We start from the raw sequence: 13,354 nt of genomic DNA on the forward strand, positions 1-13,354 counted from the left end.
CGTCAGGCTGTAAAACGCTCAGGTGTGAACCCAGCCTTAGTCAATGGAGGAACTGTTGGTGAGCTTTGATTGCGGTTTTACCACCTGAAAACGCCTGTTTTCTGCTTATTGAATCAGTGGCAAATTTTAGCCACGTGAACCCTCAACATACTGTAAGATGTCTGACTAAAACAACATGGCTAACTCTGCAATAAGACCTCATTCTTCCACCATGTAAAAGAATTAGGGTGCATTCAAACAGTAGAATTTTTGTGTTCTTTGGTAGCAATAGCAGGAAAATATATTCATTTAATTTCAACAAAAACTATTACAAATCACTTTGACATTTCTGGTATGCAATTTAATATACATGGCGAAGAAACAAGTTGAGGCATGACTCAACCTGTCATCCATGAGCCCATGTACTACACTTAAAAAAAAAAATGTACAGATAAACAAATGCTTTATAAAAGAACAAACTTAAACAGAAGCATTTTATACATTTTAAATAATTTTTGCTCTAGGATTATTTCAAAAATCATCCAGGTCGGGATAGATAAAGTTGTTATGGTATAGAAGATAAGCCAGAATTTGTCCTCCACAGATCATCATGGTCAAACCAATGCCTAAATGTACACAAGATAAAGAAGACTTGATTAGTAAGATAGAAGATGGGCATGTATGTACAGTATGTCAGAGTGGGAAAAGAATGACTAGTATAAAGTATTACAGACAATAATTGGTACTCGATGACACTAGATTTAATGAAATACAAGTTAGTTGTATAAAAGAGTGTCTTAAAATGTTGGAGAGATACTTGTAGATATAAATTCATTTTTTGACTACTTTAATAACCTGACTTATTAAAACACACAGGGGCGTAGCTACCATAGTGGCAGACCATGCGACTGCTATGGGGCCCAGGGCAAGAGGGGGCCCAGTTCGGATCATCTCCTCTTCTACTGGGGGTGAAAACTTGGTCAGGACTCTACAGTCTAAAGAAACTTTTAGCAATCGAGGCAGTGGAAAAATATGGCCCAAGGGTCATTGAAAGGGGTTTAGGCCGAAACCCTTCTGTCCTGTGTGGGGGGCCTGTTTCGATTCTTGCTATAAGCCCCTTACTTCTTTATGTACACCACTGCACACACATATCCGTGACTTAGTATTCTTTTAAATTATTCAGTCCATACCTCGAAATACAGCCGGTGGAAGTAGCCAGCCACAACAAAGGGCTGTAGTGAAGCCAAAGAAGTGGTGGGTCGGTGCATGCACAGTGCAACTCCCTGTTCCTCTGCCCATAATGGGCACAGCAGTGCGCAGGTGCAGGGCAAGTGAGGAGCAGCACAGGCGCGAGATTTCTGAGGGAAAGGAGGAGGTAATAATAGGAAAGGAGGGCGGGCCAGAGGGGTGAAAGAGGTGTGGTTTTCTGGGCACATCACCGAGGGGCCTGGGCACTTGCTGCAGTAACGACACCCCTGGGCACTTGCCAAACCTCATTAGCATAAGTTTTAAAAGTCTTTTTTGGAAGATCTCGGTGAGGGACAGCACAATTAAAGATAACTCTGTAATGTGGGCAAAGGAGTCTATAACCTGATCTGAGCGGTCTAAAACAAGGGGATCATGTTGAACAGGCAGTATGAATTGTCAGCATCATGGCACAGAGCAAGGGAACAGAGCATATATAGTTTTGTTGGAAAAGATTCAGTATAACTTGCATTTTATTCATTAGGAGTCCAATGAGTGGTCCTCCTCAGTAATTGACAACTATCTTCATATGTATAGTTATAGAAGAAAGGCTGCCATTCATTGATTCATGATTCATGACACATCCATCAGGTGGTACAGGGCAGCCAATTGAGACGTTTCAGCACATGGACATACACCCTACCTTATAAATAAACCTGATCTGGCTGCCATTTTACATTCAGTCTTTTGCCAGTGTAGGGAGAGGTTGCTGTGTGGAGCAGGGACAGACTATTAGGGACACTAAACGCTAGCTAATAGGGCCACAAAAGTCATTTTAAGCACTAGTATAGGTTTTCTATCGATAGGTGTGACATACTGAGGGGTGTGATATACTTATAATATACTTTCTAACATAGAAAGTATATTATAGTGCATTTGTATTGTGCAGCAGTTGTGTGCGTTTCTGCAGCGATACTGCAGTTACACAGAGTGACAAACGCTATTTTTAACAAATAATTTCAACTGGTGTGATATACCAGTTGCCCCCTAAAAAACTGATTGAGGCAGGAGTGTAATATATCTATAATATACTTTCTATACAGTGCATTAAGGTAGTGCAGCATTTGTGTGCGGTTCTGCTGCATTACCGCAGCTACACAGAGTGACAAAGCTATTGGAAAAAATGATTTCAACTGGTGTGATATACCAGTTGCCCCCCAAAAAAACTGACTGAGGCAGGGGAGTGATATACCTATAATATACTTTCTATATAGTGCATTTGGGTAGTGCAGCATTTGTGTGTGCTTCTGCTGCGTTACCGCAGCTGCAAAGAGTGACGAACGCTATTGGAACAAATCATTTGTTACTGGTGTGACATACCCGTTGACCCCCAAAAAAACTGATTGAGGCAGGGGTGTGATATTCCTTCTTCCACAAATATTTCTCTTCTATAGGGACTTTGTCACAGGGTAATTAAAAAAATGACAGGCTGAGGAAAAGGCAGGCCATTCCGCAGGGATGGTAAGGGTCGGGCAGGTATCACCAGGCCAGAGCCTAAGTGGGAAGTTGCAGAATTTGCGTGCGATTACATCAAAGGATGCACCAGAGTTGGTTGAGTTTTTCACTGAGCCTTCCGCTTCTGCACCCTCCTCACTCTCTGCTGTGTGCACCCCCAAAGACACCACCACCACCACCACCACCATATCCCCTCCGCTCGATTCAGAGAATTTTTTTTCCCATCCATTCCAAGACCTTACTGATGCGCAGCCATTCTTGGCATTGGATCAGGAAGAGGAGGTATCAAAGGTCGCCACCCAGCAGCCTGACGACAGTACCCAGATCAGCCCAAGTAGGGTGGTCCCCGCTGTTGCTGCCTACTCCCATCACCGAGCCCAGTGGGAGCACCACAGTCAGAACCCACAAAGCCACACTCCCGGTGCTCCACGTCCTGCCTCTTCTCCTTCCTCCCATTTGTCCTCCACTCCACCTTCCACTGTGCCGTCGTCGCCTTCATCTCGGAAAAGGCAGGCTTCCGTGGCCCAAATGTTCGACTGTAAAAAGTCGATGACGCCGGATAACCCATTTGCCCAACGGCTGACTTGCCGGCTTGTCGGAACTGCTAGCAGCAAACTACTGCCATATAAACTGGTGGACTTTAGAATTTGTGGCCATTGGCACACCGCAATGGCCTTTAGAATTTGTGGCCATTGGCACACCGCAATGGAAGGTCCCCGGAAGAAAACATTTCTCCCAAAAGGTCATCCCAGAGCTATATGGCCATGTTCAGCGGCAAGTCAATGTATCTGTGGAACACAGTGTCGGTGCCAAGATACATCTGACCACAGACACGTGGTCTAGCAAACACGGGCAGGGAAGGTAGATAACTTTTACTGCCCACTGAGTGAACCTTCTGACGGCTGTCAAGCATGCAACCCGTGGCACCCATATGGATTTGGTGTTACCACCATGGATTGCATGCAGGCCTGCCTCTTCTTCTCCTCCTCCTACTCCATCCTCCATCTCCTCCTCGGCTGACTCCTCCTTTTCCACTGCTACCGCCTCTTCCACTGCGCCTCCCCAGCTCCCCAGAACCTATTTGATGTGCCAGGTGAGACATTGCCATGCTGTGCTGTGGCTGTTGTGCCTGGAAGCCAAGAGCCACACCGGTCCTGCACTCCTTTCAGCTTTGCAGGTCACAGTCCTATCAGTGGCTAACCCTGCTCAATTTGACAGTTGGCAAAGTGGTGTGTGACAATGGTGCCAATCTGCTGAACGCGCTGAAACAGGACAAAATGACACACGTGCAGCGATTCATTGCCAAATACCCCGGGGTCCAGGACATCTTGCGGCAGGCCAGGAAAATCTCTGGCCATTTTAGAAGATCTTACACGGCCATGGCTCGCCTTGCTGATGTTCAGCGACGACACCATCTGCCCGTCTGATTTGTGACTGCCCGACATGATGGATCTCCACCTTGTATATGCTTGATAGGCTGCTCCAGCAGAAACATGGAGTTAATGACTACCTGTATGAACTCTGCGGCAGGACAGGTTCTGGGGAGCTTGTTTTTTTTTCACCGCGCCATTCGCCGCTCATGTGCGATGCATGCAGACTTCTGCGGCCATTTGATGAGATCACCAAACTGGTCAGTCGCAGCCAGGGCGCCATCAGTGACATCATACCTTGCGCCTTCTTTCTGGAGTGTGCATTGCGTTGTGTCATTGATCAAGCCGTCGAGGATTAGGAAGATGAGGAAGTCGCAATGCTGGATGAATTCCCAGGGGGGGCTACTCCATCTGAGACAAGTCAACAGGAGTCTGAAGAGGAGTCAGGAGAGAATGGTGCAGGGGCGGAGGAGGAGCAAGAAGAGCATGCTTTAAACTTTTCTGGGATCCCTGGTGTTTTCTGTGGTTGGGGGGAGGAGACCGAGGATGACATTATCCTGGACGATGAGCAGGAGCCAGTCCACTCCACCGCTTCCAGTTTAGTGCAAATGGGGGCCTTCATGCTCTAGTGTTTGAAGGGGGACCCCCCGTATAAAAATCATAAAGGGCAAGGACCAGTACTGGGTGGCAAAGTACTTAGACCCAAAATAGCGGACATGTTACCAGCATCACAGAGGGCTGTCAGAATGCAGCACTTCCAGGCCTTGCTTTGAGAAATGCTGCATTCTGCTTTTGTGGGTGCTTTCAGAGGAATTTCCACTCACAGAGAAACAGTTGCGGGTACCAATCCAACAGCACATGCAAGAAGAGGGCGGTTTGAAGATGTTTTGGTCACTTCAGATATGAGATCATTATTGCAGTCAACCCATTGAGAGCCACCCACCGGATCCAGCCTCAGGGAACGCCTAGACCGACAGGTGTCCGACTATATCGGGTTAACGGCCGATGTGGACACTATGAGAAGCAAGGAACCCCTGGACTACTGGGTGTGCAGGTCTGACCTGTGGCCAGAGCTGGCACAGTTTGCCATGGAACTCTTGGCTTGACCCTCTTCCAGTGTCCTGTCCGAAAGGACGTTCAGTGCAACAGGGCGGATCGTGAACGATAAGCGCACTTGCCTAGCTCACGACAGTGTGGACTACCTCACATTTCTAAAAATTAATGATGCATGGATCTCAGAGGAATTCAACACCTGTGATGAACGCATTTAATTGAATTTCCTCATGCCAGCCCACACATATCCTACACCACCACCTGTATTTTTACTGGCCTTTAGTAAAATTGATAGCCATCGATTGGTGTCTAATAAACCTCTGGCCACATAATCACTTGATCTGTTACGTACGGTGAATGCATAATTTTTGGGGCCTGTAATGTAACTGGCCAACAGTAAAATTGTTATATGGTGACCGCCTAATGTACCTCCAGCCACATTATCAATTGTTCTTTTCTGTCTGCTGAATGCATAATCTTTGGGGCCTGTAGTCCACTGGCCTGCTGTAAAATTGATATCCACTGACCGTGTAATCTACCTCCAGCCACATACTTACTTGTTCTTTTCTGTACGGTGAATGAATAATTGTTGGGGCCTCGGAGGAATTCAACACCAGTGACGACCACGTGTTATCGAATTTCAACTATTATCATTAGTTGTTTTTTTTAAGAGGGGGGATTTCGTTAGCCATGTTTTTAATCCAATTTTATATTTTTATTTCTTTTAAACATATGTATTTGAACTGTATTTGTACTGGCCTGCAGTAAAATTGATATCCATTGACCATGTAATATACCTCCAACCACATAATCACTTGATCTTTTCTGTCCGGTGAATGCCTAATGTTTGGGCCCTGTATTTGTACTGGCCTACAGTAACATTTTTATCCATTTACCACATAATGTACCTCAAGCCACATAATCAGAATTTCTTTTATGTCAGGTGAATGCCTAATTTTTAAGGCCTGTACTCCCGTGGCCTAAAATAAAAAAATTTCAGAGAATTTCCCTTTAAGACACATAACAATTTCCCCTTATTAAGATACATATTTTTTGTTGGAATTTTTGTCATTGATCCCCCTCTAGTATGTCACTGTCCATGTTGTGGGGCTATTTGTGCACTTCTACTAAGTATTTGGTGGCTGCAAATATGAGCTGAAGGTTTTTCAGGTTTGCCTACCATAAAAGTGAATGGGGCTCGCCGCAAACACGCGAACCGTCCTGGCCGATGTTCGTCCATCACTAATGTTGAGCACCTCAGGTGGTGAAGTAAGTTTCAAAGTCTTGTGAGCAAAAAGCAAAGCAATTCCATGTGCCCCTACAGATCTAAAGATACACATGGAACACATTTTTTGTGTGCCCAAACATAACTATAAATCTTTCCTCACCACCCTAAAATTATCTGAAAGCGTACCTAATTTTTAAAATCTGTGAGTATCTGATTTTTGCATATTTGCTGGGGGACCGGAACCAAAGTTTAGAAGACTGCTGGGGAAGCTGCTTCAGTCTGGAAGTGACAGTATGCTCCAAAGGGAGACACATATTAGTCCTGTACATAGAAGCCACAGCAAAAGTGCCTCCATCCAGTGAACAAGAATGATGCAAAGGGAACAAAATAGAGTCATGCAAGTTGAGGTCACATTGCAGAGCTAGACTGTGATCTGTCTATCAGCCCAATAACAGAGGAGTTGGCCAAAATGGAGAAAGTTGTAATTAATCAGTGCAAGAACGGAGTTGAAGTTATATAGACTGTCTTACATTGCTGTTATTGTTCCTAGAGACTAATATATATATACACACACACACACACACACACACACACACACACACAGTAGATATAAAAAGTCTACACACCCCTGTTGAAATGATAGGTTTCTGTGCTGTAAAAATAAGACAAAGATAAATCATTTCAGAACTTTTTCCACTTTTAATGTGACCTATAAACTGTACCACTCAATTGAAAAACAATCTAAAATCTTTTAGGTGGAGGGAAGAAAACAAAAACAAATAAAAAATAATGTGGTTGCATAACTGGGGATGTAGCTGTGTTCAGAATTAAGCAATCACATTCAAAATCATGTTAAATAGGAGTCAGCAGTGACTGGACACATGTGTGGTACGGATGCCAATAGGATGCTTTTTTTTAAATTGGACGGAGTCAGTCGTTGGCTGTGCCTTGTCCAGATTCTCTCTAATTGCCAGTGACTGTCGAGTGATACTCGATCTGAGTCCTATGGCATATGAGATACCAATGTGAACCCATGTGAGATACGGACAAGCAGGGCACTATACTCAATCTTAATCATCTGGGGATGAGGCAGTAAAATACACGAGTTGTGTTTTTACACCGCTGCAATATAAGACTGCTGTACCCCCTCTCTTGCTTTATGAAATATCTGTGATCAAAGATCACTGTAAGCCTGCTACGTATGGTCTATGTGAGTACTAGGTGAATGTTCACATGACTGTCAGCCCTGCCGAATGTGCTCACCCGTGTCTGGGGGAGGGCGCACGGGGCAAGCGTTCTGCCTGGCGGCCGCCTGGGCTGCGGGCCTCTGATCCCTGCCCTTTACAGATGATATTAGGTCAAATGTGATGCTTTGTGCATCCGTTTTTATTAAGCTCTGGATGCTGGGTGAACTCTGCCCTCTCCCACATTATGTGAGACCTCCAATTGATTTTAGATTTTTAATATCCATATAACTATGGGTATTTGTATGAAATGTTTGTTAATCATGCTTACAAATCAGAATGGACAGACTTAGGAATTTAGGCATTCACTCACTGCGCCAAATACAGAAGCGCACGGCGCAGGTGCGGGAATTGGTACGAGATACTGAGAAGTTTCACGTCAATCAACAGGAGCAGGGCGGGCTGGAGGGACGCGATTGGCGGCTGAAATGGTTAGTGGACGGAGCCCTCTAGGTGCTAATGACGCCCACATGAGCACCTAATGAGCACCTAGAGGCTCATTAGCATATCTATAAAAGAAAGTTTTTAAGGTGAACGGCAGCAGACAGATGATAAGTAAGAACACTGTTATGGACTGCTGACACTAGCACATCGCTAGTGTCAGTCAGCTAAATAGGACCAAATCTGGTGGTAGAAACCCTTTAAAGTGCCTCTGATTAACCCCAAATAAAGTTCAGCTGCTCTAGTTAGTCTTTTCTTAAATTTTCTTAGTCGGATCCCACAGCAAAAGCCATGGTCCACAGAGAGCTTCAAAAGCATCAGAAGGACCTCATTGTTAATAGGTATCAGTCAGGAGAAGGGTACAAAAGAATTTCCAAGGCATTAGATATACCATGGAACACAGTGAAGACAGTCATCATCAAGTTGAGAAAATATGGCACAACCCGTGACGTTACCAAGAACTGAACGTCCCTCCAAAATATGAAAAGACGAGAAGAAAACTGGTCTGGGAGGCTACCAAGATGCCTACAACAACATTAAAGGAGCTGCAGGAATATCTGGCAAGTACTGGCTGTGTGGTACATGTGACAACAATCTCCCATATTCTTCATATGTCTGGGCTATGGGGTAGAGTGGCAAGATGAAAGCCTTTTCTCACAAAGAAAAACATTCAAGCCAGGCTACATTTTGCAAAAAACACATCTGAAGTCTCCCAAAAGCATGTGGGAAAGGGTGTTATGGTCTAATGAATCCAAGGTTGAACTTTTTGGCCGAGGCATACATTTAAATCAAGAAAGAAATGGCTTCACCAGAAGAAGATTAAAGTTTTGGAATGGCCCGGCCAGAGCCCAGACCTGAATCCGATTGAAAATCTGTGGGGTGATCTAAAGAGGGCTGTGCACAGGAGATGCCCTCGCAATCTGACAGATTTGGAGTGTTTTTGCAAAGAAGAGTGGGCAAATCTTGCCAAGTCAAAATGTGCCATGCTGATTCATACCCAAAAAGACTGGGTGCTGTAATAAAATCAAAAGGTGCTTCAACAAAGTATTAGTTTAAGGGTGTGGACACTTATGCAATCATATTATTTTATTTTCATATTTTTTCTTCCCTGTACCTAAAAGATTTCAGTTTGTTTTTTTAATTGAGTTGTACAGTTTATAGGTCACATTTTTTTTTTTACATCACAGAAACCTGACATTTTAACAGGGGTGTGCAGATTTTTTATATCTACTGTTTATATTGTGAGGGGTTGGCTCTTTTTCAGGGGTCATACTCATAATCATCTCCACAACAGCCGGATTGCAGGTCCAAAACGTGAGGTTTATTTCCATAGCAACAAAACATAAAACAACACCTTGCCCGTCTGGGCTCTAACTAAACAGGAAATATCCTTCCTCTCTTAAAGCACCATTCACACATGGTAACAACATGTGGCTTTTCCAGCCTCTTAGCATTCTATCAGTCTCTGGGGCTGCTATCATTCTACCTTTTACCTGGGCTAGCATGGGATCTCAGAATTTCACCATCCCAAATCTAGCCTTGATCACAGGCTCTTTGGGTGACCCAGAGACCTTCTCCACTGCAGGTTCCTGTGAGGGAGCAACAGCAACAGGCTTACCCGCCTGTTCAGACACTGCGTTTTTCCCAATGTCACACATTTCCGAGACAGTTTCTAGTCTCGTGATTTATTACTCACTGGCCCAGCCGGTTTCCACTGTGGCCGGCTCACTGTCACTGGGACTGCCACAAAATTATCAACAGGAACAGTCTTACTGCCTGAGGTCATGGATTCAGTAGTCTCGGGAGATGAAGATATTCCCAGGACATCTCTACCAAGATCACCAGCCTTCTCTTGGTTTTCCTTGTATCCTGAACACTGGCAGAGACCTTACTGCAACCGTTGCCACCAGAAACAGCATGGCCTGGAGTCTCGACTTTTCCTGGACATTCACTCCAGCCGCACCCTTTAGGACTCTGTACACAGTCGCAGGTAATATAGGAACTCTGGAAAATCGATGTTTTCCATCTTCTTATCTTACCGACGGTCCCCTTGGCAATGGCACACATCCGCTTTTCCACCGGAACTCCGACCGCAGAACGTGAAGTACTCGTCCCGTACCATATCTGCCAAAAGAACGGAAAATACTTACCCAGTATGAATTCCTCCCTCAGGATCTCACATATCAAGAGCTCCAATAGTACAAAGCCACAGTCCATTACAAGGGCCAGAGCCACCTTGGTATCTGTCTTTGGTTCCATCTCCAGAAATTACAGAACTTCGGGCCTGACCCAAGACGCTTGTTGGCGGGAGTCCCGCAATCACCATCTCGCAGGATTTCTCCCATGGGCTTCACCATTTTGCAGCCATTTTCACGGATCAGTTTCTTTTACTAGACTACTGGCCCTTTAAATCCCCACACAGTTTGCACCACATAAAAAAAAAGTCCAGATTATCACCAGCAGCACTTCCAATGAACAAACAGGCTCCTGAGTTGTCGTTGCCCCCATCAACACATTACCTTTTACTGTTTAGCACGGACGTCTGCACGCATCCTCCATCAATTGTGAGGGGTTAGCTCTTTTTCGGGGTTCATTCTCACAATTATCTCAACAGCAGCCGGATTGCATGTTCAAAACGTGAGGTTTATTTTCATAGCAACAAAACATAAAATAACACCTTGCCCGTCTGGGCTCTAACTAAACAGAAAATATCCCTTCCTCCCCTGAAGCGCCGTTCACACATGGTAACAACATGCGGCTTTTCCAGCCTCTCAGGTAGTAGCAAGTCCGGTACCTTTGGGGGTATGGGTCTAGCAGTCCTGCCGACTCTGACCTTGCGACCATTGTTTCCCAGACCTCGCGGAGTCCCCTAAAGTTCAGGCTAACACCTAGCCCCGTGGCCTCTCAGCCAGCCCGCCTGAGACCACTTTTCCAGAGCCTCCAGCAGGACTCTTTTGCACAAAGACTCTCTCCCTTGACTGACAGTCTTGGCTGGGCTCTTATCCCAGACTGATTGTGGCACCTTCAGAACTGATGATTGACGGGGAAGACATGGAAACTCCTGTCATGAATCTCCCCTAGCAGCTATGAGGCCTGTCACTGCCTCACAATATGTATATATATATATATATATATTTATGTGCATGTGTATGTGTATATTATAACCCCCCTGTAAGGCTCCATTCAGACGTCCGCATGTGTTTTGTGGATCCGATCCATGTATCCATGGATCCGTAAAAAATCATGCGGATGTCTGAATGGAGCCTTACAGGGGGGGTGATCAGTGACAGGGGGGTGATCACCCTGATCACCCCCTGTCATTGATAACCCCCCTGTAAGGCTCCATTCAGACGTCCGCATGTGTTTTGTGGATCCGATCCATGTATCCATGGATCCGTAAAAAATCATGTGGATGTCTGAATGGAGCCTTACAGGGGGGGGGTGATCAGTGACAGGGGGGTGATCAGGGAGTCTATATGGGTGATCACCCCCCTGTCATTGATCACCCCCCTGTCATTGATCACCCCCCCCTGGTAAGGCTCCATTCAGACATTTTTTTTGGCACAAGTTAGCGGAAATTTTTTGTTTGTTTTAGTTTTTTCTTACAAAGTCTCATATTCTACTAACTTGTGTCAAAAAATAAAATCTCACATGGACGCACCATACCCCTCACGGAATCCAAATGCGTAAGCATTTTTAGACATTTATATTCCAGACTTCTTCTCACGCTTTAGGGCCCCTAAAAAGCCAGGGCAGTATAAATACCCCACATGTGACCCCATTTCGGAAAGAAGACACCCCAAGGTATTCCGTGAGGGGCATATTGAGTCCATGAAAGATTGAAATTTTTGTCCTAAGTTAGCGGAAAGTGAGACTTTGTGAGAAAAAAACAAAAAAAAAATTAATATCCGCTAACTTATGCAAAAAAAAAAAATTCTAGGAACTCGCCATGCCCCTCATTGAATACCTTGGGGTGTCTTCTTTCCAAAGTGGGGTCACATGTGGGGTATTTATACTGCCCTGGCTTTTTAGGGGCCCGAAAGTGTGAGAAGAAGTCTGGGATCCAAATGTCTAAAAATGCCCTCCTAAAAGGAATTTGGGCCCCTTTGCGCATCTAGGCTGCAAAAAAGTGTCACACATGTGGTATCGCCGTACTCAGGAGAAGTTGGGGAATGTGTTTTGGGGTGTCATTTTACATATACCCATGCTGGGTGAGAAAAATATCTTGGTCAAATGCCAACTTTGTATAAAAAAATGGGAAAAGTTGTCTTTTGCCAAGATATTTCTCTCACCCAGCATGGGTATATGTAAAATGACCCCCCAAAACACATTGCCCAACTTCTCCTGAGTACGGCGATACCACATGTGTGACACTTTTTGCAGCCAAGGTGGGCAAAGGGGCACCTTTCGGATTTCGCAGGCCATTTTTTACACATTTTGATTGCAAGGTACTTCTTACACATTTGGGCCCCTAAATTGCCAGGGCAGTATAACTACGCCACAAGTGACCACATTTTGGAAAGAAGACACCCCAAGGTATTCCGTGAGGGGCACGGCGAGTTCCTAGAATTTTTTATTTTTTGTCACAAGTTAGCGGAAAATGATGATTTTTCTTTTTTTTCTTTTTTCCTTACAAAGTCTCATATTCCACTAACTTGCGACAAAAAATAAAAAATTCTAGGAACTCGCCATGCCCCTCACGGAATACCTTGGGGTGTCTTCTTTCCAAAATGGGGTCACTTGTGGCGTAGTTATACTGCCCTGGCAATTTAGAGGCCCAAATGTGTGAGAAGTACTTTGCAATCAAAATCTGTAAAAAATGACCGGTGAAATCCGAAAGGTGCACTTTGGAATATGTGCCCCTTTGCCCACCTTGGCAGCAAAAAAGTGTCACACATGTGGTATCGCCGTACTCAGGAGAAGTTGGGGAATGTGTTTTGGGGTGTCATTTTACATATACCCATGCTGGATGAGAGAAATATCTTGGCAAAAGACAACTTTTCCCATTTTTTTTATACAAAGTTGGCATTTGACCAAGATATTTTTCTCACCCAGCATGGGTATATGTAAAATGACACCCCAAAACACATTCCCCAACTTCTCCTGAGTACGGCGATACCACATGTGTGACACTTTTTTGCTGCCAAGGTGGGCAAAGGGGCACATATTCCAAAGTGCACCTTTCGGATTTCACCGGTCATTTTTTACAGATTTTGATTGCAAAGTACTTCTCACACATTTGGGCCTCTAAATTGCCAGGGCAGTATAACTACGCCACAAGTGACCCCATTTTGGAAAGAAGACACCCCAAGGTATTCCGTGAGGGGCATGGCAAGTTC

At 44.8% G+C, this 13,354-nt stretch overlaps 1 protein-coding gene across 1 annotated transcript in view; it reads right to left on the reverse strand.

Annotated features, from left to right (window-relative positions):
• Window positions 1-239: 239 nt before the first annotated feature.
• Window positions 240-13,354, reverse strand: part of TMEM244 (transmembrane protein 244) — a gene marked incomplete at its 5' end in the record, with an annotated part of 34,123 nt that continues 21,008 nt past the window's right edge. Inside the window, one exon of the mRNA XM_044292539.1 lies at window positions 240-605. Within this exon, the coding sequence (XP_044148474.1) occupies window positions 511-605 (95 nt within the window). The remainder of the gene's footprint in view (window positions 606-13,354) is intronic.

This window comes from Bufo gargarizans, chromosome 4, assembly GCF_014858855.1.
Source record: "Bufo gargarizans isolate SCDJY-AF-19 chromosome 4, ASM1485885v1, whole genome shotgun sequence".
Taxonomy (NCBI): Eukaryota; Metazoa; Chordata; class Amphibia; order Anura; family Bufonidae; genus Bufo; species Bufo gargarizans.